General features: G+C 36.9%; 2 protein-coding genes across 2 annotated transcripts in view; both read right to left on the minus strand.

Moving 5' to 3' along the window:
* The window catches only part of fam13a (family with sequence similarity 13 member A), a 108932-nt gene extending 97767 nt beyond the window's left edge, over window positions 1-11165 (minus strand). Inside the window, 2 exon segments of the mRNA XM_030140327.1 lie at window positions 174-369; window positions 10883-11165. Coding sequence (XP_029996187.1) covers window positions 174-369; window positions 10883-10909 — 223 coding nt within the window. The 5' untranslated portion in view covers window positions 10910-11165.
* A 979-nt stretch (window positions 11166-12144) lies between these two features.
* LOC115417880 (ovochymase-2) overlaps window positions 12145-12582 on the minus strand; it is a 71320-nt gene continuing 70882 nt past the window's right edge. The window contains exon 25 of the mRNA XM_030132075.1: window positions 12145-12383. Coding sequence (XP_029987935.1) covers window positions 12186-12383 — 198 coding nt within the window. The 3' untranslated portion in view covers window positions 12145-12185. The remainder of the gene's footprint in view (window positions 12384-12582) is intronic.

Raw genomic sequence — 12582 nt, forward strand, 5'->3', positions numbered from 1 at the left:
TCCATATTTCAAATGGGTATGACAATTTGATAAGTTACACGACTGCAAAGTATTATTAAAGTTGGAAACACATGTTTTAAATCTGTTGAATTGTATCAGTTGCATTTGGTCTTATTTGTATGAAACCATGATGTTGCTACTTTTTGAAACTTCTCTTCTGTCATCTGCCTTACCGTGGTTGGAGAGATGTTCCACCATCCTCCTCACCACAAGAGGCACACCTTCTTTCATCAGGCCTTGTTTCTGCAGCTCAGACAGGGATTTTCCAAACACTTTAGTGTGTTTGGCCGTCATCGTTCTGGGTCTCAGGATGGGTATCTGGACCATCTTCTTCATGTCTTCCTTAACCTGCACCGCTGCCTTGTTGTGCTGCAGGGAGAAAGAAGAGTAAAACAGTCAACCACAGACACTGTAGACATGGAGTTCAGCGCTGAAGACCACATCAGGTGAGACACCCCGGAGACACCTGTCCTACTGGAGAGAGAGGCTCATCTGCTCCACAGACTAAAAGGTGGGAGTGATGCTGGTGACTGTCAGAGTGTCCCAGTGGAGTCCATGAATTCACACCTCCTACAGTCATCCTGTTGTGCACGTATAGTAAAGAATAGACAGAAATCTGACATGAGAAAAGGGAGGGCTGGCCAGGCATGTGTTGCTACAACAAATATCAGGTTACCACGTAACACCTTTAGGCAAAGGCATTGCCAGAGTGATCTACATCTGTTCAAATACAACGTACACTCATGAGGACACGCAATCATGTTCAGCTGAATGAGTCGGTCAGCTGCAGTTAACATTGAATTTTTAAAAAAAATATTTTATTCTGCAGTTTTCAGTTATGTAAAACACACACACAAAAAACAAACAAACAAAAAAGTACAAACACTCAGATGTGTGTTACAACTAATTATTTAATGGCCTCTATGCACAGCCCCACTACTTCCTGAACTTCAGGTGGCTCCTTTATTTCCTGTCTTTCATTATTGGACACACTGGTTAATCCAGGTGTGCTTAATTAATCAGTGGTCACAACAAGAAGTAGTACACAGTAAAATCGCCAGTGTTTATATAACACTTAAAGACTTAATTTTAACACTACCTCAGTGAACATATGGTCCCTATCTACAAAGTGTAAAATTTACACTGAACATAGAGTTACATTTCCAGAGTCAACTCTACTCATATGGGCAAAAGTTTCTGAAAAGGTATGGATAATAGTGTTAGGTATGATTATGACATCAATATATGTTTGGTTTCAAAACAATTGACGTAGTGCCTGCTGAGAAAAAACAACTAAATGTTCATTGTAAATTTTGCTTCCCCACCGTGTAGAGTTACATTTCCAGAGTCAACTTTACTCTAGTAAGAGTTCATATTTTACACTACACTACACTAATTAGTGTCAATCAAGTTTTACACTATGTGAGAAGTAACACCCATAGTGTTATTCACATTCAACACTGAAGAGTTAAGTGTTAAGAAATAACTTTTCCAGTGTTAAACCTACTTAACACTACATGTTGATAAATAAATTACTCCAAAGAGTGTTGATTTCTAACTGCCTCCTACCGGTGTTACATGTGATGTACTATAGTCCCAGTGTCTGCAGGGGTGAAAAAAAGATACAATTATTTCTGTTCCCAATTTATTCTAAGTAAAAATGAAATATTGTAATTAAAAGTAAACATAAAATGACATGTAAAATGAAAGCCGCCAACCTGATATCACGTTTTCCATTTGAAATTCGGTATTTGAAAACACATACCCAACATTGACGACGATGACGTAACTATATTCTTGCACACAGAATCTGCTCGGATGAAATAACAAAAGCAATAGTTTATTTACACAAACTTACAAACGCAATTTTTCGATGCGAGGAAGATGGCGACGCCAGAGTCCAACTTCTCACTCAGTTTGAGCATGGAGGTAGGTGGGCGGGGCTTTTCAGAGTCATTATTTTTGAACACTGAAAGGTATCTTGCTCTTATCGGTGTTGAATTAACTTTGAGAGAGTCAATTTACTTTAACACTGAATATATGACACTGATAGTGTAAAACCTCTGTAAACTCCAATTATTTACACCGACACTGGAAGTTATCTTGTTACATTTTACTCTGTCCATTGTTGGAATAACTCCGAAAGAATTCAAATACTTTGACACTGCATTTTTTACACTGGCAAATTTACTGTGTAGTAATGGAAGGTATGAGCCCCCCTCTATGTATATGTATACAAGCAAGGACTGAATGAACATGTGAATATGAAGTTGGAGATTGTTACTGTAAATTGTTGCTGTAAGTAAACATAAAGCTGTCCTCTGGAGAGGGGTGGGGGTGGGGGGGTGGGTTTAGGAAAAAAAAAAAAAAGAAAAAAAAAAACAATATTAATGGAAGGTGCATACTGACAACTGGAGGGAAACACCAATAAAAACTGGAAAGATTTCTGAGTAGAGTAAATATTTCCATTTAGGCACACACACACACACACACACGAACACACGCACACACATTTATGCTAAACCTCAGTTGGCTCCTTGAACAGAAACTTCTTTTAATCTAGTGAAAATGTGTGTGTGTTTGTGCTCTGTTTGCCAGGCTGATCTTAAATCCCCCAGTGCATAAACACTGCAAAGCAGATGCTAGGCATACAGTATGTTTAATGTTTTAACTCACCAGCTTTAGGTCTTAAATGATATCTTTCATGAGCAAACAGTGCCACATGTCTGTATCTCTTTAGACAAATACATAGACTACCCTGCAGCCAGTCTAATTATCATTCTATGTGAGTAAACACAGCGTATGTACACTCCACAGAGAAACACCACATTCATCCAACAGGCCAATATTAGTCAAAGCTGGGTAAATTATTGATGCATTCACAACACTGACTAATTTCTGAATCTGCTGAGTTTGACAGTAAAACACACCCATCTTATGGTGCATTTGGACACTGTCTGATAATATACTTCCTGCACCTCAGAGAAATTCAGAGTGAGTTTTGCTCCTGTAGCCATAGAAACAACTGCACCATGTGACATCTTGTTGCTCCAGAGTTCACCACTTCAAACAAGTGAACTGACCCATGCAATGAAATGAGAGGCCCGGACTGTGATTATACCACAATGAGGTCCACAACAGCTTTACTGACTGAAAAGGTAGTGAAATATGAAGAAGAAGTAACACCTGCATACTAACCCCAAGGAACAAAAGTTTATTAGTGGCAATGATTTGACTGAACTTGGCTCTTTTTCAATTCAGAGTGGTTGAAAATTTGCCAAACACACCCATATTTATACATCATGTGCACCAATGGGCTGACAAGCTTAGATGCTGGTGTGATACAGAATAGAATAGAATAGAATAGAATAGAATAGATCTTTACTGTCACGGGAACAATGAAAATTTGTTTAGTAGCTCTGTTCTGTTTAGCAGCAGACACAACTACACCTCCACCAAGGCAGATCAGCGCCCCCCCCCCCCCCAAAAAAAATCACCACCAAAATGTAATCATACACAGTAAAATCGCCAGTGTTTATATCACACTTAAAGAGTTAATTTTAACTCTACCTCAGTGAACATATGGTCCCTATCTACAAAATGTAAAATTTACACTGAACATACAGGGTGGGGAAGCAAAATTTACAATATTTTGAGGCAGGGATTGAAAGACAGTGTTTGACCAATTAGTTTATTGAAAGTCATGAGAATTTATTTGCCACAAGAAAATGTACATAATAGAAAATGTTTTTATTCTATGTGTCCTCCTTCTTTCTCAATAACTGCCTTCACACGCTTCCTGAAACTTGCGCAAGTGTGCCTCAAATATTCGGGTGACAACTTCTCCCATTCTTCTTTAATAGTATCTTCCAGACTTTCTCTTAATAGTTTTGCTCATAGTCATTCTCTTCTTTCCATTATAAACAGTCTTTATGGACACTCCAACTATTTTTGAAATCTCCTTTGGTGTGACGAGCGCATTCAGCAAATCACACACTCTTTGACGTTTGCTTTCCTGATTACTCATATGGGCAAAAGTTTCTGAAAAGGTATGGATAATAGTGTTAGGTATGATTATGACATCAATATATGTTTGCTTTCAAAACAATTGACGTAGTGCCTGCTGAGAAAAAACAACTAAATGTTCATTGTAAATTTTGCTTCCCCACCGTGTAGAGTTACATTTCCAGAGTCAACTTTACTCTAGTAAGAGTTCATATTTTACACTACACTAATTAGTGTCAATCAAGTTTTACACTATGTGAGAAGTAACACCCATAGTGTTATTCACATTCAACACTGAAGAGTTAAGTGTTAAGAAATAACTTTTCCAGTGTTAAACCTACTTAACACTACATGTTGATAAATAAATTACTTCAAAGAGTGTTGATTTCTAACTGCCTCCTACCGGTGTTACATGTGATGTACTATAGTCCCAGTGTCTGCAGGGGTGAAAAAAAGATACAATTATTTCTGTTCCCAATTTATTCTAAGTAAAAATGAAATATTGTAATTAAAAGTAAACATAAAATGACATGTAAAATGAAAGCCACCGACCTGTTATCACGTTTTCCATTTGAAATTTGGTATTTGAAAACACATACCCAACAGTGACGACGACGACGTAACTATATTCTCGCACACAGAATCTGCTCGGATGAAATAACAAAAGCAATAGTTTATTTACACAAACTTACAAACGCAATTTTTCAATGCGAGGAAGATGGCGATGCCAGAGTCCAACTTCTCACTCAGTTTGAGCACGGAGGTAGGTGGGCGGGGCTTTTCAGAGTCATTATTTTTGAACACTGAAAGGTATCTTGCTCTTATCGGTGTTGCATTAACTTTGAGAGAGTCAATTTACTTTAACACTGAATATATAACACTGACAGTGTAAAACCTCTGTAAATTCCAATTATTTTCACCGACACTGGAAGTTATCAGGTTAAATTTTACTCTGTCCATTGTTGGAATAACTCCGAAAGAATTCAAATACTTTGACACTGCATTTTTTACACTGGCAAATTTACTGTGTATGTTCCTTGTGACAGTATCAACATTTCCTGAAAATGTAATCAAAATACATGCCCCCCTGATCACTGCCAAAATTTGATCGTTTGTTCCTTGTGCCAGTATCAACATTTCCCTTCTGACAATCTCATCCAAATCCATCTAGGCGGAGGTAATAATTAGTGCACAAAGGGACTCTGTGTAAAATATCACCCAAAATATCACCCAAAATACCAAAAAATCTGAGCAATTTACAAAAGCTACAAGATATTTTTTTTTAATGCCAATGGAAACACTTAAAACACAGAAAATACTAGCACTTCATCTGCTGTTTTACTGTAATAGAAGAGAATGTGTCACTGTGGAAGATTCAATCAACTATTTTTTTCTAAAATGCAAAATGGCGTCATGCTATATATGCTAGAAAGATACGCTAACTGAAAAAAAACCAAAACAAAAAAACACTGAATTGTTAATTGGACGAGGAATCCGATATAATGTTCATGTGAAAGTTTTATTTTTAAGAATAGGTATGGCATTTAGATTACTGTTTTTGGTCATTTTTAAGTACTTTTTATTATGTATGTATGTTTGTATTTTGTATCTTTTGTATTTTTTATTGTCCTGGATGTTTTGGATGGTTAACCATATCTGCTTTCATAGAGCTCTTCAACTTACACAATCTAAAAATATGGATGTGCTTTAGTATTTCTCAAACATTTCGACTTGATGAAGATCCGGTATTAAACTTTAACAGATCGAAATAAATATGCAAGTTTTAAATTTTTACATGAATTCTATTGTTATGTGATGAGGATGTAAGTACATTCCCATATCTGGTAAAGAAATAGGTTTATGGAAATCTTCATCTCCACCAACCTTCTCAAAATGGATCAAGGACGTACTTTATTTTCTCAAACTGGAAAAAATTCGTATGACATTAGCTGGAGCCTCGAACACTTTTGAAAAGACATGGACTCCTTTTCTGATCTATGTGAATAGTGCGATCTGTCATGTTTCACTTGACTGAGTATTGTGATATACAGTTTTTTTTTTTTTTTTTTACGTAATATTTAAAGTGGAAATTTTGTACTTCTATTTTGTATTTTATTTACTCTTTATTTATTTGTTTATTTTTATCTTTCCTGTGATTTGAGGGATGTGTGCCGGGGAGGGGGGGGGGGGGGGGGTTGTTCTGCTTGTTGTTTGTCTGTGATGGACTTTTGTATCATATGTCTGTATGGTTTTTTTCTAATATGTAAAAAATAACAAAAACCAATAAACAGAAGGTTAAAAAAAAAAAAAAAAAAGAAATAGTTTTGTTAAACGCTTTCTTATTCGTGAACTTGTTTTGACATAATGGGCTGAAGGATGTGGCTCTCTCAGGTCAGCTGATGAAAAAGCCACCTCACAGATGGTGTTAAGATGGTTAAGGAGATCTGTTCTACGACAGATGCTCTGGCGGTGTTAGTACATCATGCATCCGCTCACAAATGAGCAGCTTCTTCACACGAGGCGATGTTTGTTTGGCGATGCTCGGTTATTTTTGCTTCTTTCTACAGGTGCAAATTAGTATGTCAATGGCACATCCTTTCTTTGGTGACTGCGGAATGACACTTGAATACACACCAGTATTAATTGTGGCTGACTCATACATCAACAGTTGCCTTATGAAATAGCTTAACCCATAAAGACCCAGTGCTATTTTTGTGGCAGTTCCCAAATAAATTTTTCTCCGTATTTAACCTTTCTTAAGTGATTTATTGTCATTTATTGTAATATTATCCTCTTTTAGTTTCAGTTTTTTCAGTGTAAATCAGTGTTTGTCAACCTTGGGATCGGGACCCCATGTGGGGTCGCCTGGAATTCAAATGGGGTCGCCTGAAATTTCTAGTAATTGATTAAAAAAATAAAAAATAAAAAATAAAACAACCTTACCAATAAAAATATATGGTGAGTTAAGAGAGACAATCCCAACCAAATAAAAGACATGACAAACTGTGAAGCTGAAACTGAAGCACTGTGGTACTGTTTATCTGTCAAATGTTCATTGTGGTCAGTTTCAGATGCTGCAGCGCTTTCATAATTCATAGTTTGAGTTCTTGTTTGTTCAGTATTAATTGTCAGCCTTGTAAATCCAAGCTGGACTGGCTGTACTTATCCTGACCAAGGAAAATCAAATTCTCACTTTGTGCAGTAATCTACACCTGGCTTTTCTGCCTCCGTCCATAATAAAATACACTATATAGACTAAATGTCGTCTAAAATTAACATTTATTTGCAACATAGTATAGCAAACTATTACATGATCAAAAAAAATAATAACAATTTTAGTTTAAAAAAAAAAAAAAAAGCCTCCGTTTTCAATGTCTGGGGTCGTCAGAAATTTGTAATGTTAAAATGGGGTCACGAGCCTAAAAAGGTTGGGAACCACTGGTGTAAATCATGTATTTCCCTATATTTAATTCACCTATCATGTAGATATTCATAAAAGCTCTGAGTAAATTCAACAGTTATTATATCAAAACAGAGGAAACTGAAGAGAAAGTGACTTTTTCATGGAAAAATATAATTAACTGAACAAAAATCAAGTGTCTCCATCCACTGTCATTGATCCAATTCAATGGGTTTTACTGGTGAATCAATGTTGTAGAAGATGACGGTGTTTCCATGGTAACTACGGAGCCTCTGAGTGTCCAAATGGGTCATATCTGATGACCATGAAAAGATGAAGAACTGCATTTTACACCAATTATTTTCACGTATTGATAGAATTATTGGATCAACATGTATTAAACATTTTACATCAGTAGTTGGTTTTGGTCACCAGTGGCTGTTTGGGTGTTTATGAGTTAATAGGCTAAATAATGGTGGTGGATAGACAGTAATATAAATGTGGGTTTCGTACCAAAAAATCCACTACTGTGACACAAATTAAAGCTAAAGAAGGTAATACTTGTTTGTAGCTGAATAAGAATGATTGAATCTTAATTAACAAACCTCAGTGCGCTGTAACACTTTACAGTACGAGGGCTCTTCAATAAGTTCATGGCCTCACCCAGAAATACTGGCTGTTATAATACAGGATGTTACATTCTTTCGTGATGGGATAGTGATGCTTGAACATCGATGGACCAAGTGCATTGCTGTAAATGGAGATTATGTTGAAAAATAAAATATAAATGATCAGTCTGTGTTGTTCTGTTCTGGGTGAGGCCATGAACTTATTGAACGGCCCTCGTATGTTACTGAACTGTGTAAACACCAGTAGTACTACTTACTACAGGTGTTAAAGACATAAGCCCGTCTGAGCTAGGTCTGCCTGTGAGTAGCCTTTTGAACAGATGTCCCCTAAATCTGTCTTTACTACTTTATACACACAACTGCACACAACACATAGACACACACATTTATACCCTGCTGATAAGCTGGGCAGAACGCTGCTCTATGTATACAGTCGCAGAAAAAAACTATTAGACCACCCTTGTTTTCTTCAATTTTGTGTTCATTTTAATGCCTGGTACAACTAAAGGTACATTTGTTTGGACAAATATAATAATCACAACAAAAATGGCTCATAAGAGTTTAAGAGAGTACAACAAACAAATCTACTGCCATGGTGATCTGTCGCTAGACTAGACCAAAAGTTTAGGTTTGGACAACGGACAAAGACTGGACTGGAAAAGAAAAATATGGAATGTTTCTGTTTTCGCACTGTTTGTACAGTTTGCGCTTTAAGGTTCTGAGATGCGCAATGGAAACAGGCTCATTACAGCCACTGACGCTGTCAAAATGTTAACCTTTGTTACCAAAATTTGTTTGTTGTTCTAAAAAAGTAACTTGATTATCATAGTTGTAAGATAATTGCGCATTTCCAATTTTTATTTGGAAAAATATTGTCTCGGAGCAGTCTTGTTGAGTTTATTTGCATTGTTCAAGCAAAAATCTAAGTTATTTTTAATCTGAACAATAAATTATTCAAGGAAAAGCGAAAAAGTATTGTTACAATATTGACGTTTCTTTCAACAAAAGTTATAATTGCACCACTATTACAATGCTGCTGGGGTTGGGGAGGGGGGGGCTGGAGATTTTTCATCCTCTAAAGGGGGGCCCGACAGAAAAAGATTGAGAACCACTGGTTTAACTCAACAGATGGTTTTAGTTAATTGTTTTTTTCACCATATAAAGATTTACTGTATTGTAACGCATCAGCTCTGCAAGTGAGAAAATCACCTTTTATGTCTGAAAGTGTTGGAGCTTTTATGAAGCAGAGCTGCCAAGAACAAGGGGAAACTCATGCTTTTAATGCATCTATTGTTTGCGAGGACAATCTCCTTTGATTAGCCTAATAATCCTCACACCCCTAGACCCTCCCCCGTCTATAAAACATCTTCACACAGCAACTTCCCATCAGTGAGAAAAAAATCTTTTGTCAAGGGACTACTGAAAGACGTGAGGAGCTAATGACTGTTGAGAGTGAGCTTTCTCACCCTCTCAGAAGTGTCTCAAGGGTTTTTACAAGTTTGTCGGGAACTTTTCGTAATTGAGTTATTTGAGTTTTTTTGTTTCAGTGAGTTTCTTGAGAAGACTGAACACAAACTGCAAAAAAGACGAGGCCATTTGTTGGTGTCTTTAACCCTTTCATGCACAGTGGTTACTACAGTGGACAGGTATTTTACAGCTGTTCTATTCATGGATTTTGTTATTTTAGTTCCATATCTGACAACATAGTGGACGCTTATGCATCATCCCATACACTGCAGTTCATATAATTACTGTAACTTTGCTGTTCTTCATAAACTTGATCTGCACTAACATGTTTGAGAGTAAATCAGTTGCTTGTTGCTATTAGACTGTAATTAACAGTTTTGTTTTGTTTTTTTAAACAAAATGATGACAAAAGTAGCACTGGGTTTTTATGGGTTAAACAAAAAAACTTTCTTCTTTTGCATATAATCTCCATGGAGTGAGTAATGACCAGTATTAGAGTATGTTAAAATGTGAGAAAACATCAGATTAGCTGCAATAACAATGTTTTTTTTTCATAGTTTTCACACAGTATATCAGTAAAGACGTTTCTTTGCTTCAAAAATTAAATGCATGGTGTACAGCTGAATGGACATTTTTGCATCTCCATGACAAATAGGTTTTTAAAAAAATGTCAATTGCATTGTTATTTTAATGCCTAGAGGAATAAAAACACTCAGGAAAAAAAAATCTTTATTAAGGCTATCATAATTCATGCATGAAAGGGTTAACTTGGCTATCGGAGGGAACAGCAAGCCTCAGCATGTGCCCTCCTTCCCAGTGCCCCTCTCCCTCCCTCCCCTTATCCCTGTCTCATTCCCTATGTGGGTGGCCATTGAAACAACTGGTAGCAAAGGCACCAGAACAGCTGCAAAACACTGGGAAAATACTGCCTAGGACACTTTTAAAGTAGGTTATTTCTTGTAACTTGTTCTTTTTTGAGTTTGTGGAAAGTGACCTCATTGAGACACTGAATCACTGCAAGGGAAAAAAATGACAAGTATGGAAAGGGAACATAAAACCAACAGTGTGTCTTTGTCCCTTTTTTTTTAAAATTTGTTACTGTGCTGTTTGAGTCAGACTAAAGGCAGAGGATGGTGTCGGCTGGAGAGGAAACTATTTTCTCTGTCAACAGTCCAGCAAAAAGTATTCATTATGGCGCCGGTGGTCACATAAACAAAGTTTTCAGGAAATTTAATGAAGCAAAGTTTTGCACCGTGACGTTTTGTTTGTAAGAGAACATTAAACACACTGACTGGCGGTCCCGTTATGCATTCTTTAACCTTTAGTCACAGACTGAATGGGAAGTCTTTGAACCAACTCAGACTTAGTAGACTCTACTCACACAGATGGTCAGAGCTCCTGCCCCCATTCTTTCACAGAAGAAACGCCTGCACAGGCAAAGATGAGAGGAAATCTGCTGCTATATTCCCCCCTCCTCCTTTTCTCCTTACTCTGTTCCAGGGCAGACTAGACTTTTCTCAGTGGTGGGAATCCCTTTAACCTTAAAACGTGCCATCCAAATACCCTAAAACTCAACACAGATAATCCACGTCAGGAGAGAATGTATACAAGTGCTGTCAGGATCAGTCTTCACCGGTGGACTGTGTGCTGTCCAACCCATGAGCGGGGATTACTGCCTGTCTCTTTTCTCTTCCTCCCTCTTTATTCCCTTCTCTCCTCCTGGGCTGAAATCTGAGCTCAGGTCTCTGATTGGTTAGAAGGCCTGGTCACGTGATCATGGGGTTAAAACCCAAAACTTTAAATCTGTGCCTGTAGGACTCATCTGTAAGACGCAGAGGAAACATGAGGAGTGGCCTCCAGTTCATTTTCAGTTAGAATTCACGTATTTTTATAGCCACAAATCACAACAAAAAAGAATTTCAAGGCACTTCAAAACCATAGAATGTGAAAACCACCAAAAATAAGTCAACTACAAATCAAAACTACAGCAGGACAAAAATAACTTAAAGAACTCAAAGAATGAAACCTTACTGCAATGTTATTATAGAGTAAGTGACAATGAGTTTTGCAAAGTGCATTTAATGTTTGGAAATAATATATGACCGCCTGTGATTTTCTGTAGAAATTCAATATAATGTGACATGTTTGGTATTTGTTTCTAGCTTGTTTTAATTTATATTACCATAAAAATGTGTGTTTTATTGTCATTCATTTTCACACTTTAATTCTGTATTAAATGTGTAAAGCAAACATTCCATGTTCACGTTAGAATAATTTTACCCCACATTTGCACATCTATGACAAATTCTGACTTTTTACTACTTTGTCACAGCGGTCCACAAATTATTTCCAAATCTGTATCTTATCATTTGATATTTAGAACAATTTTGTATGCATTTCAGTCTTTTACAAATATTCAGGAATTGAATTATATAACAGAAAAGTCCATTTGTTGTTATTTAATGACTATGTTAAGTTTATTTATTCATTTTTACTTTTATTACTGTTCATAAAATATAAAATATATAATTGTATAACATAGTATTTTCTTAATACCATCTAAAAAGTTCACAGTGCTGTTAATAGATGAAATCTATCTGGAAGCTGAACCTATAGCAGCAAAGAAATGACAGGGATTAAAACTGAAAAATAGCTACAGTGACATCTTTATTTCCAGATCCTGTTTAGCTGCTTTGGCTCTTCTCATACATAAACTTCTTGATGTTGTGGTCGATCCAGTCACTGAAGGCTGAAACACGAGTGAACACCGAGGGTTTCTTGTCTCTGATGCAGCCCTGAGGTCCAAAGCTGACGATGCCATGAACCTCCCAGGTGGAGCTGGATCCAGCAGCCTTACATGCAAATGGACCCCCAGAGTCACCCTGCAGGATGTGGGGACAGGATTATTGCATGTATGTTTAATTATATCATCACAGTTGTTAAAAATCAGACTTTTGCATAAGAATCTAGTGATGAGTTTTCTTAAAGTGAATGTACAGTCTACTCTCGTTAAACCGCCCGCCGTTATACCGCCATTTCCGCTTATCGCCATCCGCCAGCCCAGTTCCATGCACAAACAAC

This window comes from Sphaeramia orbicularis, chromosome 1 (genome assembly GCF_902148855.1).
Source record: "Sphaeramia orbicularis chromosome 1, fSphaOr1.1, whole genome shotgun sequence".
Taxonomy (NCBI): domain Eukaryota; kingdom Metazoa; phylum Chordata; class Actinopteri; order Kurtiformes; family Apogonidae; genus Sphaeramia; species Sphaeramia orbicularis.